The 18,904-nt window shown below is 33.7% G+C and overlaps 1 protein-coding gene across 1 annotated transcript in view; it reads right to left on the reverse strand.

Moving 5' to 3' along the window:
* The window catches only part of LOC136033958 (nuclear speckle splicing regulatory protein 1-like), a 29,673-nt gene that overhangs the window by 5,249 nt on the left and 5,520 nt on the right, over positions 1 to 18,904 (reverse strand). The window contains exons 2-4 of the mRNA XM_065714983.1: positions 11,675 to 11,798; positions 10,562 to 10,717; positions 6,367 to 6,574 (exon numbers count right to left, since the gene is read on the reverse strand). Coding sequence (XP_065571055.1) covers positions 6,367 to 6,574; positions 10,562 to 10,717; positions 11,675 to 11,798 — 488 coding nt within the window. The remainder of the gene's footprint in view (positions 1 to 6,366; positions 6,575 to 10,561; positions 10,718 to 11,674; positions 11,799 to 18,904) is intronic.

Here is an 18,904-nt window from a genome sequence, read left to right on the forward strand (position 1 = left end):
AAAAAAAGGAAAAAACTGAAAAATAAGCTAAAATAAAGGTAAAAACCAATAAAAAACTAAAAAAAAAACTGAAAAAACTAAAAAAAGGCAAAAACTACAAAAAAACTAAAAACTAATAAAAAAAGTAAAAAAGCTAAAAAACTAAAAAAACTAAAAAAAACTAAAAAAAGGTAAAAAACTAAAAAAAAATAAAAACTAAAAAAAAAACTAAAAAAAGGAAAAAACTGAAAAATAAGCTAAAATAAAGGTAAAAACCAATAAAAAACTAAAAAGAAAAAAAGGAAAAAACTAAAAAAAATTTTCATCTAAAAAACTAAAAAAAACTAAAAAAGGTAAAAACTAAAAGAACTAAAAAAGAAAAAAATAAATGACGACACTCAAAGAGAAAGCGACCAGGACAAAAGGAATGTTCGATTAGCAATCAACAAAGCACCGGGACACAGGGAGTATAAATGACGACCAGGACATAAGTAAAAAAAAAACTAACAAAACTAAAAAGAAAGTAAAAACTACAAAAAAACTAAAAAGAAAAAAACTAAAAAAAGGCAAAAACTACAAAAAAAACTAAAAACTAATAAAAAAGCTAAAAAACTAAAAAAACTAAAAAAAGGCAAAAACTACAAAAAAACTAAAAACTAATAAAAAAAATAAAAAAGCTAAAAAACTAAAAAAACTAAAAAAACTAAAAAAAGGTAAAAAACTAAAAAAACTAAAAACTAAAAAAAAACTAAAAAAAAGGAAAAAACTGAAAAATAAGCTAAAATAAAGGCAAAAACTACAAAAAAAACTAAAAACTAATAAAAAAAATAAAAAAGCTAAAAAACTAAAAAAACTAAAAAAAGGCAAAAACTACAAAAAAAACTAAAAACTAATAAAAAAGCTAAAAAACTAAAAAAACTAAAAAAAGGCAAAAACTACAAAAAACTAAAAACTAATAAAAAAAATAAAAAAGCTAAAAAACTAAAAAAACTAAAAAAAGGTAAAAAACTAAAAAAACTAAAAACTAAAAAAAACTAAAAAAAAGGAAAAAACTGAAAAATAAGCTAAAATAAAGGTAAAAACCAATAAAAAACTAAAAAAAAAACTGAAAAAACTAAAAAAAGGCAAAAACTACAAAAAAACTAAAAACTAATAAAAAAAGTAAAAAATCTAAAAAACTAAAAAAACTAAAAAAAACTAAAAAAAGGTAAAAAACTAAAAAAAAATAAAAAATAAAAAAAAACTAAAAAAAGGAAAAAACTGAAAAATAAGCTAAAATAAAGGTAAAAACCAATAAAAAACTAAAAAGAAAAAAAAGAAAAAAATAAAAAAAATTTTCATCTAAAAAACTAAAAAAAACTAAAAAAGGTAAAAACTAAAAGAACTAAAAAAGAAAAAAATAAATGACGACACTCAAAGAGAAAGCGACCAGGACAAAAGGAATGTTCGATTAGCAATCAACAAAGCACCGGGACACAGGGAGTATAAATGACGACCAGGACATAAGTAAAAAAAAAAACTAACAAAACTAAAAATAAAGTAAAAACTACAAAAAAACTAAAAAGAAAAAAACTAAAAAAAGGCAAAAACTACAAAAAAAACTAAAACTAATAAAAAAGCTAAAAAACTAAAAAAACTAAAAAAAGGCAAAAACTACAAAAAAAACTAAAAACTAATAAAAAAAATAAAAAAGCTAAAAAACTAAAAAAACTAAAAAAACTAAAAAAAGGTAAAAAACTAAAAAAACTAAAAACTAAAAAAAACTAAAAAAAAGGAAAAAACTGAAAAATAAGCTAAAATAAAGGTAAAAACCAATAAAAAACTAAAAAAAAACTGAAAAAACTAAAAAAAGGCAAAAACTACAAAAAAAAACTAAAAACTAATAAAAAAAGTAAAAAAGCTAAAAAACTAAAAAAAATAAAAAAACTAAAAAAGGTAAAAAACTAAAAAAAATAAAAAATAAAAAAAAACTAAAAAAAAGGAAAAAACTGAAAAATAAGCTAAAATAAAGGTAAAAACCAATAAAAAACTAAAAAGAAAAAAAGGAAAAAACTAAAAAAAATTTTCATCTAAAAAACTAAAAAAAACTAAAAAAGGTAAAAACTAAAAGAACTAAAAAAGAAAAAAATAAATGACGAGACAAAAGGAATGTTCGATTAGCAATCAACAAAGCACCGGGACACAGGGAGTATAAATGACGACCAGGACATAAGTAAAAAAAAAACTAACAAAACTAAAAAGAAGGTAAAAACTACAAAAAAACTAAAAAGAAAAAAAAAACTAAAAACTAATAAAAAAACTAAAAAATCTAAAAATCTAAATAAACTAAAAAAGAAAAAAAAAGGAAAAAAATAAAGGAGAAAAACAAAACTAAAAAACGAATGTATATACAGACCGGGACACCGGGATACAAATGACGACCGGGACACAGGGAATATAAATGACGACCGGGACACAGGGACACAACTACAACGGGGACACCGGGGGAAACAGGGGGATATAAATGACGACCGGGACACCGGGACAGGGAATGGTCGATTAGCAATCACCATCAACAAAGCTCAAGGGCAATCATTAGAATCATGAGGTATAGATCTGAATACAGATTGTTTTCCCATGGACCATTATATGTTGCATGTTCAAGAGTCGGTAAACCTGACAATCTATTTATATGCAAAGACAATGGGACAGCAAAGAATGTTGTATATTCGCAAGTTTTACGTAGTTAAAACCATATATATATATATATATATATATATATATATATATATATATATATATATATATATATATATATATATATATATATATATATATATATATATATATATTTATCTATATTCACAGGTGGGACATAGGGACACAACTACAATGGCGCGTAACTATTATGGCGCGTAACGACTTACGCGCGCGGGGGGGCTTGGGGGGGGGGGGCGCGAAGCGCCCCCACCAACTAGGTGTTGGGGTGGCGCGAAGCGCCACCCCAACAGCTAGTATATCTATATATATAAAAATAAGTTGTCTGTCTGTCTGTGGATGGATCAGGTGACGTCACCTGAAAAAACTGGATCAGGTGACGTCAAAACTGAAAAAACTAAAAAAAGGCAAAAACTACAAAAAAAACTAAAAACTAATAAAAAAAATAAAAAAGCTAAAAAACTAAAAAAACTAAAAAAAGGCAAAAACTACAAAAAAAAACTAAAAACTAATAAAAAAGCTAAAAAACTAAAAAAACTAAAAAAAGGCAAAAACTACAAAAAAAAACTAAAAACTAATAAAAAAAATAAAAAAGCTAAAAAACTAAAAAAACTAAAAAAACTAAAAAAAGGTAAAAAACTAAAAAAACTAAAAACTAAAAAAAACTAAAAAAAAAGGAAAAAACTGAAAAATAAGCTAAAATAAAGGTAAAAACCAATAAAAAACTAAAAAAAAAATTGAAAAAACTAAAAAAAGGCAAAAACTACAAAAAAAAAACTAAAAACTAATAAAAAAAGTAAAAAAGCTAAAAAACTAAAATAACTAAAAAAACTAAAAAAAGGTAAAAAACTAAAAAAAATAAAAAATAAAAAAAAAATAAAAAAAAGGAAAAAACTGAAAAATAAGCTAAAATAAAGGTAAAAACCAATAAAAAACTAAAAAGAAAAAAAGGAAAAAACTAAAAAAAATTTTCATCTAAAAAACTAAAAAAAACTAAAAAAGGTAAAAACTAAAAGAACTAAAAAAGAAAAAAATAAATGACGAAACTCAAAGAGAAAGTGACCAGGACAAAAGGAATGTTCGATTAGCAGTCAACAAAGCACCGGGACACAGGGAGTATAAATGACGACCAGGACATAAGTAAAAAAAAAAAACTATCTATATATATAAAAATAAGTTGTCTGTGGATCTGTGGATCGTGGATCAGGTGACGTCACCTGAAAAAACTGGATCAGGTGACGTCAAAACTGAAAAAACTAAAGAAAGGCAAAAACTACAAAAAAAAACTAAAAACTAATAAAAAAAATAAAAAAGCTAAAAAACTAAAAAAACTAAAAAAAGGCAAAAACTACAAAAAAAACTAAAAACTAATAAAAAAGCTAAAAAACTAAAAAAACTAAAAAAAAGGCAAAAACTACAAAAAAACTAAAAACTAATAAAAAAAATAAAAAAGCTAAAAAACTAAAAAAACTAAAAAAACTAAAAAAAGGTAAAAAACTAAAAAAACTAAAAACTAAAAAAAACTAAAAAAAAGGAAAAAACTGAAAAATAAGCTAAAATAAAGGTAAAAACCAATAAAAAACTAAAAAAAAAACTGAAAAAACTAAAAAAAGGCAAAAACTACAAAAAAACTAAAAACTAATAAAAAAAGTAAAAAAGCTAAAAAACTAAAAAAAACTAAAAAAACTAAAAAAACTAAAAAAGGTAAAAAACTAAAAAAAATAAAAAATAAAAAAAAACTAAAAAAAAAGGAAAAAACTGAAAAATAAGCTAACATAAAGGTAAAAACCAATAAAAAACTAAAAAGAAAAAAAGGAAAAAACTAAAAAAAATTTTCATCTAAAAAACTAAAAAAAACTAAAAAGGTAAAAACTAAAAGAACTAAAAAAGAAAAAAATAAATGACGACACTCAAAGAGAAAGCGACCAGGACAAAAGGAATGTTCGATTAGCAATCAACAAAGCACCGGGACACAGGGAGTATAAATGACGACCAGGACATAAGTAAAAAAAAAAAATTAACAAAACTAAAAAGAAGGTAAAAACTACAAAAAAACTAAAAAGAAAAAAAAACTAAAAACTAATAAAAAAACTAAAAAATCTAAAAATCTAAATAAACTAAAAAAGAAAAAAAAAGGAAAAAAATAAAGGAGAAAAACAAAACTAAAAAACGAATGTATATACAGACCGGTACACCGGGATACAAATGACGACCGGGACACAGGGAATATAAATGACGACCGGGACACAGGGACACAACTACAACGGGGACACCGGGGGAAACAGGGGGATGTAAATGACGACCGGGACACCGGGACAGGGAATGGTCGATTAGCAATCACCATCAACAAAGCTCAAGGGCAATCATTAGAATCATGAGGTATAGATCTGAATACAGATTGTTTTCCCATGGACCATTATATGTTGCATGTTCAAGAGTCGGTAAACCTGACAATCTATTTATATGCAAAGACAATGGGACAGCAAAGAATGTTGTATATTCGCAAGTTTTACGTAGTTAAAACCATATATATATATATATATATATATATATATATATATATATATATATATATATATATATATATATATATATATATATATATATCTATATTCACAGGTGGGACATAGGGACACAACTACAATGGCGCGTAACTATTATGGCGCGTAACAACTTACGCGCGCGGGGGGGCTTGGGGGGGGGCGCGAAGCGCCCCCACCAACTAGGTGTTGGGGTGGCGCGAAGCGCCACCCTAACAGCTAGTATATATATATATATATAAATATATATATTTATATATATATAAATAAGTTGTCTGTGTGTCTGTCGAGTGACGTCATGTTTGTGTGTCGACTGACGTCATGTTTGTCGACTGACGAAATTACAGACCGGGACATCGGGACACAAATGACGACCGGGACACCGGGACATAGGGAATATAAATGACGACCGGGACACTCAAAGAGAAAGCGAGCGGGACACAAGGAATGTTAGATTAGCAATCACCATCAACAAAGCACCGGGGCACAGGGAAGATAAATGACGACCAGGATACTCAAAGAGAAATTACAGACCGGGACACAGGGAATATAAATGACGACTGCGACACTCCAAGATAAATTACAGACTGGGACACCGGGACACAAATGACGACCGGGACACAGGGAAACAACTACAACGGGGACGCCGAGGGGCACAGGGGGATATATAAATAACGACGGGGACACAGGGAATGTTCGATTAGCAATCACCATCAACAAAGCTCAAGGGCAATCATTAGAATAATGAGGTGCAGACAATGGGACAGCCAAGAATGTTGTATATTCGCAAGTTTTACGTAGTTAAAAATATATATATATCTATCTATATTCACAGGTGGGACACAGGGACAGAACTACAATGGCGCTTAACTAATATGGCGCGTAACGACTTACGCGCGCGGGGGTCCTGTGGTGACGCAGTGGGTTTGACCTTAGCTTGGTAATACGGGACCCAGAGATTGAATCATGCTGCAGTAATGCACTGCAGGGCCGACGCAGGGACCTGAGTAGTCAAGAAGCGTCGTTAATCTGATACAATACAAATTTTTTGGGGAAAAAAAGTTTCTAGGAGGTATAGTAGTTTTTATAGCGAGTTATTAATTGAGTTGGTGGTCGGCCGTCCGACTATTGGGTATCAGAAAATGTATACCTTCTTCAGCCTCTTTTCGTCTTTCTTCTTCCTCCTCTTTTTTTCTTTCTTCTAGCTTAGCTTTATAAGCTGAGGTCACAAAGGCCTCTTTATCAGCAAACTGATCTGCTTCTGACTCGCGCTCTTTTTGTATCTGCCTTTCCAAACGTCTTTCTTGTTCTTTTTTTCGCTCTTCTGATGCTTTAATCAGCTTTTCAATATACTTGGGCTTAAAAATAGATACATTGTACAGTCATTTATATATATGTAACCGTGAATCTCCGAAACCTAGTTATTGTCGACATTCACCAGTGAATGTTCGAAATAGCTTTTTCTCAGTATGGATTCAATTAGCTTTGCGAGTCAGCTTTTTCAGTCTCATGCAAGCTATGGTAGTAAAAGTTAAAGTTAGGTTAGATTATGTTAGGTTAAATTTGGTTCTAAATATCAGAAATGGGCTAAACACCTAACTTAAGCTAACCTAAACCATCCTAACCTCGTCTAACTCAACTTAATGTGTCATAATCGAACCTTGCATTAAATTAACAAGAGCTAGGAGCTCATATGGCACTCGTGACGAGGTCGGAAGAGCCAAAAGCCAAGAGGTCATATGGTATCAGCTCTGGCAAAATTCTAAGAATCAATAGATTGCTTTAAAAGGAAAATCAGAGGCTTAATGCTCGTCGGGATTTAAAATAAGAGCTCTGAGTCACGAGGTCCTTCTAAATATCAAAATTCATTAAGATCCGATCACCCACTCGTAAGTTAAAAATACCTCAATTTTTCCTCTCCCTTCAGCCCCCCAGATGGTCGAATCGGGGAAAACGACTTTATCAAGTCAATTTGTGCAGCTCCCTGACACGTCTACCAATTTTCATCGTCCTCACCCATCCAGAGGCACCAAATTCACCAAAGCACTGAACCCCATCCCCTAACACCCCCAAAGAGAATGGATCCAGTCCGGTTACGTCAATCACGCATCTACGGTATTAATAGGCGTTTTCCAAGATTTACGGTTTCCCCCTCCAACTCCATCCAACGTCAACAGATCTGGTTCGGGATTTTTCCAAATTAACAACCCCAGCTCCCCTAAAGAGAACAGATCCGTTCCAATTATGTCAATCCCGTATCTACAACTTGTGCTTATTCTTCCCATCAATTCTCATCCCGATCTCTCCACTCAAGCGTTTTCCAAGATTTCCGGTTTCCCCCTCCAGCTCCCCCCAATGTCACCGGATCTGGTCGAGATTTAAAATGAGAGTTCTAAAGCACAAAATCCTTCTAGAGATCAAATTTCATTAAGATCTCATCGCCCGTTCGTAAGTTACAAATACCTCATTTTTTCTAATTTTTCCAAATTACTCTCCCCCAACTCCACCAAAATGAGCGGATCCAGTCTGGTTATTTCTGTCACATATCTTGGACTTGTGCTTATTCTTCCCATGAAGTTTCATCCTGATCTCTCCGCTTTAAGCGTTTTCCAAGATTTCCGCCCCCCCCCCTCCCCAATGACACTAGATCCGGTCGGGACTTAAAATAAGAGATTTGAGTTACGAGGTCCTTCTAAATATGAAATTTCAAGATCCGATTACTCCTTCGTAAGTTAAAAATACCTCATTTTTTCTAATTTTATAGAATTAACCCCCCCCCCCCAAAGAGAGCGATCCGTTCCGGTTATGTCAATCACGTACCTAGGCCTTATTCTTAGTTTTCCCACCAAGTTTCATCCCGATCCCTCCACTCTAAGCGCTTTCAAAGATTTTAAGTCCCCGCCCCAAATCCCTCCAATGTCACCGGGTCCGGTCGGGATTTAAAAAAGAGCTTTGAGAAACGATATCCTTCCAAACATCAAATTTCATTAAGATCCGATCACTCCTTCGTAAGTTAAAAATACCTCATTTTTTCTAAATTTTCAGAATTAACCCTCCTCCCCCCAACTCCCCCAAAGAGATCGGATCTATTCCAGTTATGTCAATCACGTATCTAGGACTTTTGATTATTTTCCCCACCAAGTTTCATCCCGATCCCTCCACTCTAAGCGTTTTCCAAGATTTTAGGTTCCCCCCTTAACTTCCCACAATGTCACCGGATCCAGTCGGGATTTAAAATAAGAGCTCGGAGACATGATATCCTTCCAAACATCAAATTTAATTAAGATCCGATCACTACTTCGTAAGTTAAAATACCCTATTTTTCTATATGGTCGAATCGGGGAAACGACATTTTCTAATTTAGTCTGGACTGGTTCCTGATACGCCTGCCAAATTTCATCGTCCTAGCTTACCTGGAAGTGCCCAAAGTAGCAAAACCGGGACAGACAGACCGACAGAATTTGCGATTGCTATATGTCACTTGGTAGATACCAAGTGCCATAAAAAGTTGACTGGCAACACTGACAAAATACAAGGAGAAAAAAAGATATTTCGATATTCACAGGTGAGTGTCCACATTAACCAATTTGCAGACATTCACGGTAACATATACAAAGAACAATAACTGCGAAACAAATTACCGCATTTCTAAACGTCTTTCAAATATATAAAACTTACAGAGAGAACCAAACCCTTGAAGCCCCTTTTTGTCCTTTTATATTCAGTTATAATGATCGTTTATTAATTAATAAGCATTAAGCTCCTGAATGTCCATTTTATATTTTTATAACAATAAAATCAAGAGGATATGCTTCTTTCAATTCATGGAAAATTGAAATTCGTATTACTACAGTCGTCCGACTACAGAGAGCTGTTTATTCAGCAGGCCAAAAAAAATTTATTTGTTCTAAGGCCTCGACCGAGTCCGTTGATTGGCTAATTGTAGAAAAAGCCAGGAGAGATAGTCCAATTGAGTGAGAAGCAAACCTGGCATTAATTCCCCCCCTCCCTTATTAGGATTGTATAAAAAGGAAGTTAGTTCATTTGTTAATATATATGTCTATCTATTATCCGTTCATGCGTCATTGTAGGGCAGTAGCAATGACGCATCCCTGGCCATGGAGCCTTTCGAGGGCGAACAAGTGTATTGTATTTCCATATTATATTGTATTTTGTATTGTATTGAATAAACTTCTCCTTCTTCTTCTTCTAAACGTAGCCAAATTTCAGCCAATTGATGTTTTCATTGCCTCGTTCTTTGCCTCAGTTCTTTGACTCGTTCTATTTTTTAGCATGACGCTACATTTCCTATTGTTGGTTGGGTTTCTGGTTTTAAAAATTTTGTTTGTTTACAAGCCTATTCAGACTCTCATACTTCTCAAATAATTCTTTACAGATTTTCACGTTTCTAGTTTGAGGAATTTATTTTCTAGTAGTTCTTTTTGGTTCCTCTAGTTATGTCGGTTGTCTAAATGTTAATAACTCGTACTATTGTTCAAAATCAATGCAGACTAATACATATTTTTTTTTCTCGAAAACCACAGAAAATTCTTCTTTGTGAAAATTGAAGTACTAGCGTCTTCCATAGGAAACCAATCTAGATAGGTAACAACTTTGGATAAATTTGTTTCCCCCTTCCAGCGCTCTTAATATATTTTTCTTAAATCGTCTGAAAACAGAAATTAAGAGACCCAACAAGTGTAAAAATGAAGGTTGACAGTTGGACAAGGGTTAGTGAATATCAAAAACGTCATTACTATTCATAAATGTTCAGACTTGGGTTAATTTTGCACTGAATTTGATCTCCTATTTTTATCGAATTTGAAAACACCAATTCATTAATTAGTGAGCCGCCATATAGGTAGATTGAGCCTTGCAGGTTAACAGAATAGGCCAATTGAACTTTGAGAGCGTTATTAGCAGAATATTCAACTGAAAATATTGTTATTTTGGACTAGAATTGGATTGTTTTTCCTTTACATAATTTAGGGGCATAGTTTATAAATGAAGTACTGACATAATTCTTTAACTCACTAGGCAAACAATGTGGTTCTTTCAGTTGAAGTCAGACAGCACTCGAAAGATATAGATAGTATGTTAAAAAAAAATTGAGATATACATTTATTAAGAAAAGAAAACAAACACTATTTGCCATTCGCCTGCCAAGAAAGGCAATAAGCTTGTAAGGGCAAGCGAGGTTATCACCCTCAGCTAATTAAAAACACATTCATATCACGCTACTCAATACAAAAGAAACTCAACTGATGAAGGAAGAAAGGAAAAAAAGAGAAAGAGGAAAAAGACAAGAAGAAGACAGAAAAAAAGAAACACTGAAATATATTAACCTTTTTTTCTTCTCCTGTCTTGGATGTTTTTTTATCAGCCTGCTTTTTTTCTAATTCATCATAAACTTCGTCGTATTGAAAAACAGTTGGATCTTCCGCTAAGGCCTTTTCTGTTAAAAGCTTGGTTGCCCTCTTCTGAACTGTTTTTTCGGATTTCTGAAATACCAAAGCATATCTATACAATGAGATATTATCATCCCGGTAAAAAAAAACGCATAAAACAAGGACCCTCAGCTAGAAAATCCAAAATTAAATCTTAAGTCTGTGCCTAAAACAGATAGTCACAACCATGGACAGAAGAGATAAGGATTTCAAAAGGTACAGGTGTAAGCGCAAAATAGATTTTACACACATTGTGAAAAATTTTCAGTTACCAAAGCTATAGGTTGATTCATACCTTTTGCCAAGCATTTTGGTTCTTTTTATGCAATTTCGGCTGAATCTGTGGATTTTATGTTTTTCTTCTTTTTTTATGAGGGGAGAAAGGAGACTCCACAAAGAGCACTTATGACTGCTGAATCAGTAACTACAGAAATAGGACAAGTTCAGAAATTCAGTTTAAAGATGTAACAAAAAACTACATTCTAATGACAATTTAAATCATAAATATAATGTAAAATAGCGCAAGTACTGAATATATGAGTTTGTTCAGTTTACAGAAAGACGACTTTCAATCAAGTTTTGGATATGGTCTCATTCTGTCCCAATCAAACACACAAATAGATAAACAAAGTACTAATTTATGGTATATTTTATTTTAGGAACCTAGTAAAAAATTTTAAATAAGCTCATTACAAATTGTAGGAAAACAAAACGTTTGTTTTATTATGTAAGTTGATGTACATTTTTCGTTAAAAACAAATTTGCAAACAAGACAAAAATAATATAATTCTTTAAAGTAGGCTAACCGCCATTTTTTTTGTGGTGGGTTACCTGAGCCAGATTCGACAGAGAGAATCCCTGTGTCTATATGTTTGATCTTTATGATTCTCGAATAATATAATTTGTTTGCAATTTATTTTTATTATCTATTTGCCAACAATCTACCTTTAAGAAAGTTGCCTATATTCAAGTTTATTTGGATAAAAGGAGAAGATGAAAAAAAGAAGAAACCTGAACACTCCTCTGCTTCCAATCTCCTAACTCTTCGTCACTTTCTGATTCCGAATCCTGACGAAAGACTTTTGTTACTTTTTCAGTTTTCTTCTTATTCTTATCCTGGACAATTAAACCATACCTAGAAATGAAAACAATAATGATACCTGAACATAAGTAAAGACACATGTAAACAAATTCTTCTCTCTAAAATAGAATAGTACCAGTAGACAAAGACTTGCTTGGTCCCAGGTACTCAAAACACATCAGGCTAGGATATGTTCTTGCTGTTACTTGTCTTCTTCTAACTGCAGGTTAGTGTATGTGAACTTCTTTTCCTGCTTTTTCCCAGTCATTATTTTTGCTTTGATTTCATTGTTACATAATTTAGTAACAATCAGGGACAGGGGCGTTATTTTTTCTCCACAGTAATGTGGAGAAAAAATTATTATATATCCCAAACCCCTTGACTATCTGGATATAGACCGTTTTGCGCCCCCCCCCCCAATAAACATGCTCAAGATTCGCCTCTCATTGTGAATATTCCATTTCACTTCGCAAGTCTTCTAACCACAGATTCGGTAGTGCTTCCTCATTGTTCATACAACCTCTGAAACTTTTTCAATGCTTTTTACTTTAGTTGTCCAGATTCTTGTGTAACTTCGCAGTGATGTCATTCACTGTCTTGTATAAACTTTACATGACATCAGAGACACCAAAAAAGTTTAACATGACCACCACAGGAAAAAAAAATTTCCCCGAGTTCGTGACCTATGTTGATCAGTTTTTTTTTAGTAAACGAGATGTTATTGTGCCAATTTTCCATATGAACCTTGCATGAGATCATAGATACCAAAAAAGCGTTTGATATGATCCTTCCCGAGAGAAAAAAAAAAAAATCCTGACCTATCTAGATAGTTTTTTTTAAGAAGAAAATATTAGTGCGTCAATATTCAGAAACAAGAGCTAAGAGCTCATATGGCACTTGTGACGAGGTCGGAAGAGCCGAAAGCTCATATGGTACGAGGTTGGAAGAGCCAAGAGCTCATTTGGTACTTGTGAGAAGGTCAGAACCTAAAGAATCCTAAAGAACCTAATGAAATACCTCATTTTTATAATCTTTCAGAATTAACCCTCGCCCCCACTCCCCCAAAGAGAGCGGATCCGCCCTTCCAACTCCCCCGAATGTCACAGGATCTGGTTGGAATTTGAAATTAGAACTTTATAGCACAAGATCCTTCTAAATATCAAATTTCATTAAGATCTGGTCACCCTTTCGTAAGTTACAAATACCTCAATTTTCAAAATTACCTCCCCCCTCCCAATTCCACCAAAGAGAGCAGATCCAGTCCAGTTATGTCAGTCACGTATCTTAGACAGGTTTCTATTCTTCCCATCCAGTTTCATCCTGATCTCACCGCTTTAAGTATTTTCTAAGATTTCCGGTCCCCCCAACTGCCCCCCCCCCAATTACGTTTGATCCGGTTGAGATTTAAAATAAGATATCGGAGTTACGAGGTCCTTCTAAATATGAAGTTTCATGAAGATCCGATCACTCCTTCGTAAGTTAAAAATACGTTATTTTTCTTATTTTTCAGAATTACCCCCCCCCCCCCCACAATTGAGCGGATCCGTTCCAATTATGTAAATTACGTATGCAAGACTTTTGCTTATTGTTCCAACCAAGTTTCATCCCAATCCCTCCAATCTAAGCGTTTCCCATCATTTTAGGTCTCCCCACCCCAAACTTCCCCCAATGTCACCAGATCCAGTCAGGATTTAAAATAAGAGCTTTGAGCCACGATATCCTTCTAAAAATCAAATTTCATGGAGATCCAATCACCCGTTCGTAAGTTAAAAATACCTCATTTTTTCTAATTTTTCAGAATTACCCCCCCCCCCCCCCCAACTACCCAAAAGAGAGCGGATCCGTTCCGTTTATGTCAATCATCTATCTAGGACTCGTGTTTATTTTTCCCACCATGTTTCATCCCGATCCCTCCACTCTAAGTGTTTTCCAAGTTTTAGGTTTCCCCCTCCCAACTCCCCGCCCCCATCACCAGATCCGGTCGGGATTTAAAATATGAGCTCTAAGACACGATATCCTTCTAAACATCAAATTTCATTGAGATCCGATCACCCGTTCGTAAGTTGAAAATACCTCATTTTTCTAATTTTTAAGACTTACTCCCCCCCCCCCAACTACCCCAAAGAGAGCAAATAAGTTCCGATCATGTCAATCATGTATCTAGGACTTGCGCTTATTTTTCCCATCAAGTTTCATCCCGATCCCTCTACTCTAAGTGTTTTCCAAGATTTTAGGTTTCCCCCCTCCAACTCCCCCCAATGTCATCAGACCCAGTCGGGATTTAAAATAAGAGCTCTGAGACACAATATCATTCCAAACATCAAATTTCATTAAGATCCAATCACCCGCTCATAAGTTAAAAATACTTCATTTTTTCTATTTTTCCAAACTAACCGGCCCCTACTCCCCCCCCAGATGGTCGAATCGGGAAAACGACTATTTCTAATTTAATCTGGTCCGGTCCCTGATACGCTTGCCAAATTTCATCGTCCTAGCTTACCTGGAAGTGCCTAAAGTAGAAAAATCGGGACTTTAGGTTTTCCCCCTCCAACTCCCCCCAATGTCATCAGATCCGGTCGGGATTTAAAATAAGAGCTCTAAGACACAATATCATTCCAAACATCAAATTTCATTAAGATCCAAATACCTGCTGATAAGTTAAAAATACTTCATTTTTTCTATTTTTTGCGAATTAACCGGGCCCCCACTCCCCCCCAGATGGTCAAATCGGGAAAACGACTATTTCTAATTTAATCTGGTCCGGTCCCTGATACGCTTGCCAAATTTCATCGTCCTAGCTTACCTGGAAGTGCCTAAAGTAGCAAAACCAGGACCGACAGACCGACAGACCGACCGACAGAATTGGCGACTGCTATATGTCACTTGGTTAATACCAAGTGCCATAAAAATTGTTGAGCCGTCTTTGAAAAAAAAAACACATAAATATATAGGCAGTCATTGCTAGCTTAATGACAGTAATCAATGGGCCATGCGAAACAAATCTGCATTATGAATCAGGAATATATTGAACACCTCTAACACTGCTAGGTAATGAACCAGAGAAATTAAGAAGGACAAAACTATGCAAACTGCAAAGGAGAATTTTTAAAACCAACAAATTTAAGTAGCTAGCCTACTTTAATAGTCAAATTGTAACTGTAATCAATGTAACTTTGATATTACTAACTAATGATCATTGAATACAAAAAGAATACTATTTCACAATCTAACAATACTGGCTTTACTGATTTCTACAACCTTAGAATGAGCCATGATTCTAAGGTATTGCCAAGTTAACAAATCCTGATAATTCTTTTAGCTAGTCATTGAGCCATACAGTGAAAAGTCCTTAGACTTTTTAGACTACTTGGTACAATGATTTCTTTTCTGTGAGGATGTGGCTGAAAATACAAATTATGGTCAATTTATGCACTTTTTTAAACAAAAAAAGTAAAATAAGACTGCTGCATACAAGTTTTATGACTAAATTTGTTTTACTTTTCTAAAACATTTGCAAGTATTCAAAGCGCAGCTGAAGTATTCATGATTGTCCCAAAATTTTAGAATTGAGTCTTTAAGCATTTTGACTTTCAAGGTAACAAAAAATGGATTTTATTGAGCTGCTCTTTCACAATCATTGGAATTTTCAGTTCGATTAGGAATATTGAGGCATTAATGAATATTCAGCCCTTTTAAGGACTTGTGGACAAAAAACAAAGGATTGTTGTAGTTGGACATATTGCATGTTCTATAGAGCTATTGAGATATTACCTACTTCTGGAAACTCCAATTTAATATTTTAAGGACTAGATGCCTTGTATTGTACTTCTAAAGATATTACATGGAAAAACTTACAACTTAAGCCAGTTCAAGAATGTTATACCTAGATCTAGGGTGGCATCATTGTATAAATATGGTAATTAAATAATATCTTAATTGCCTAGAGGGCTGAGTTTGGTCTACAAATATAATTCAATCACCATTGCTCAAAGGTTCCTTTTCTCTTCTAAAGCTAAAATCATTCAGCGCTAACTTTTGTAAATAATAGTGTGTAACTGGCTAATGCTCAGCAAGCCCGGTTTCCCAATAATTTCGTCAGGAGCAAAGTAGGGATCTCTCCAAAATTAAGCTTTTGCAGTACCTGATAACAAAGCAAGCCTATCATGTTGTTGCTGATTGTAGACGTTTGTTCCAGTCAAACTAGCAAGATGATACTAGAATTAAAACACAAAGGCTCCAATTGTAGATGCCTTGGAATGTTCTTTGTAGCCGTACAGGAGTTTGAAAATCGTGGACTAGTTCATGTGCATCTACCTACAAATTACAAAAATGAACAGCCTGATTCCTGGTTTGCATGGGCCTGCAACCTTCTTGGCAAGTTTCTTAAAAAATTAGCCTTTCACCATGTTATCACCAGTGGAGCTTTTAATATAGATGTAACAAACGCGATGTCTCCCCATCCACAACTCTTTTGGGGCTATATTCCCACAACTACTTTGCAAGGCTTAGAAGTGACAACTTTTCATATATTGGGCTGTTATCTTCAACCTCCAATACAGACCATGTTGTTGTGGTGTTTGGCAGTCATGAGGTCAAAGTTATGAAAAGCATTCTATCCAGACCCCCTCCCCATCTCTACTTGCTTTTATTCCTCCTCACATATGGTTGAAAATAAAGACTCAAATTGGTTTCTATTCCAAGCTTGGAAAAATGGATCAAGTGAGACTTTCAGTAAAGTCTCCGACAAGATGCTGAGCAAAATCAAAGTACCTTTCAATATTCTATGTGATTGTGCTATGCTGCCACAAAGTGAAAAGAATACATCAATTGATCTCAGATCCTACTTGACACAAAAATAAACCAACGTACTGAAATAAGCGCTGTTCCTCTTCAATGTGTTTATAAAAAGCCTCAGGTTGGACACTGGTCAAAAAATCAAGTTCTAGGAAATGCAGGTAATTTGGCTAGGCTCTGGCTTTTGGTAGAAAGTGATTTTGGTTGCCTGCAAGATGGCTTAGTAAATGACCTGAGGCTCTGTACAAAATGAAAATTAAATAAGGAACTGAAAAACCATAAGATAATGCTGATCCAGAAAAAAATGTTATATGTGTTGCTGTAAACCCATCCAAGCTCTGGAAGTATAGCAAGCCTGCCAAAGCCCCAAGTAGCAGTATGCCTGAAAAAAGGTGGGTTGGATATTTTGAGAGCAAGCAAAGTGCACCCAACAAAAGCACAGAGGATTTTCATTCAACAGCTAGACCTTGTTCTTTCAAATAAGATGAAAACTTAGCTGTTTGTTTTGCCAAGTGCTGTTCACTCTTTGACTTTGAAATTAAAAAAAAAATCTTCTTTTGGTGTTGATTCTATTTCAGCAAGGTACCTGCAACTTGCAGGTTTTTTAATCAGGCAACGTGCAGCTCTACTGTTTCAGATAATCCTAATATGTGGTTTAGTCCCTATGCAATTTTGTATTGGACAAAGCTGTGATCCTTAAAAAGGACAAAAAAGATGCTTCCGTTTGCAGATCTTATTGCCCCATTACACATTTCATGTAAAATGTTTAGGCTCTTTGAGTGATTTGTGATAAGAGACATTGAAAAAAAGGGGTACGCCCCTCTTGGCCAGTTCACGTACCAGCAGGGCTTAGGCAGAGAGCAAACTCTCTTTCTACTTTTAAATGTGCTGAAGGATAATGAAGACCAAGTTAATTTCTTGATTATATAAGCACCTGAAATTGCAAGAGTTTTTAACTTGTGTATATTTGTACAGGTTTTGCTTAAGACCCAAATGAAAGGTGCAGATGCTGCAGTAATTATTTGTTTAAGATATAAGTACAGAAATAAAAGCTAAAATTAGAGTTGGTAGTCTGCTTTTTTGGATCCTGAAAGGAGTATGCCAAGGAGCTTCGGCTTCTCCAGTTTTGTTCAATAAAATGTGTTACTAGTGCTCGGGATAAGGTGAACAGTACATTAATCATCAAAGTAGGTGATCTCTTGCTGGTTATGTTTGCAGGTCACTTACTTAACCTTTCCTCCATTTTCAAAGAATGCTCTTTGAGCTTCTCCAAGAAGAGAATGAGCACACTGGTTTAAGTTTTAACACTGACAAAACAGTCATTCTGTCATTTAACTGTAAAGGAAGTAGAAGTTCAATTAGTCTATCTGGCTCTAAAGTTTGTTTTGCTAGCAGGCTTACTTACCTGGGTATGCCTGTTGGAGCAAATCTGAAAGAAACTGCAAACCTGGCACTGAAAAATTATGCAAAATATTAAAGCCTATAGGCTAAAACTGAAAAATATTAAATTTAAATTTGCAAAGTATTTGATAGACCTGCCAACATGGACAAGTGACTCTTTTCTGCAGAGAAAGTATAAATTGGTAAGCCCAGCTGGGGTTATTGAGAAGCATCTTTGGTCATTTCTATTTGTCCCATGTTTGTAGTTGTCAAAGTATGCTATCCTTTCTGCTGTTTCTTTTTTGTTTTTCTTGTTTTTTACTCTATCTTTTCTGGGCCCAGCCTGATTTTCTTGTGACGAATTATAAATAAAATGATGCTGATAATATGGTCAAGGCAGAGGAGAAGACAAATATATAAAAGCCATGATCTTAGTCAAGTTACTTAGTTGTTGTCTGGCATGTCAAAAAACTTGTATAAACTATAAACTCTAGCTCAGTATCTTACTCTACAGCCCTTTTTTTTAATTCTGCTCTATTTATTTATGTTTATCTCAACTTCTCAGTAAAAATTTGCAAGACAAAATCTAGGTATGGATCTTTGCATCTATAATCAAGCATCAATCCAAATTGTTCAGCTCTAAATTAGCCCCTATGATCTCTTTTGAAGGAATACACATTTATGTGAAGAGCCAGAAAAAAGAAGTAATTAAGTTATGGTCTCAGTCAATAATATAGTAATACCTCCCACTGAACACTATCAGACCTAAAATAATTGTAAAAAAAAAACTTGGTAGGAAAAAGTAAAAGATGAAGTTTTTTTTAATTTTAAAACAAAGCTTGTTGTTTTAATTAAACAGCCATTGTGTTTCAGGAATTGTTCTCAAAGAATTAGGACAGAAAGTCAAAACTTTAGCATAAAGAGCAAGGTCTTGTGGAAGGGGCAACTCCTGTCATATACTTAATAATTTCTGTTCGTTTTAAGTT

Source organism: Artemia franciscana, chromosome 12, assembly GCF_032884065.1.
Source record: "Artemia franciscana chromosome 12, ASM3288406v1, whole genome shotgun sequence".
NCBI lineage: Eukaryota > Metazoa > Arthropoda > Branchiopoda > Anostraca > Artemiidae > Artemia > Artemia franciscana.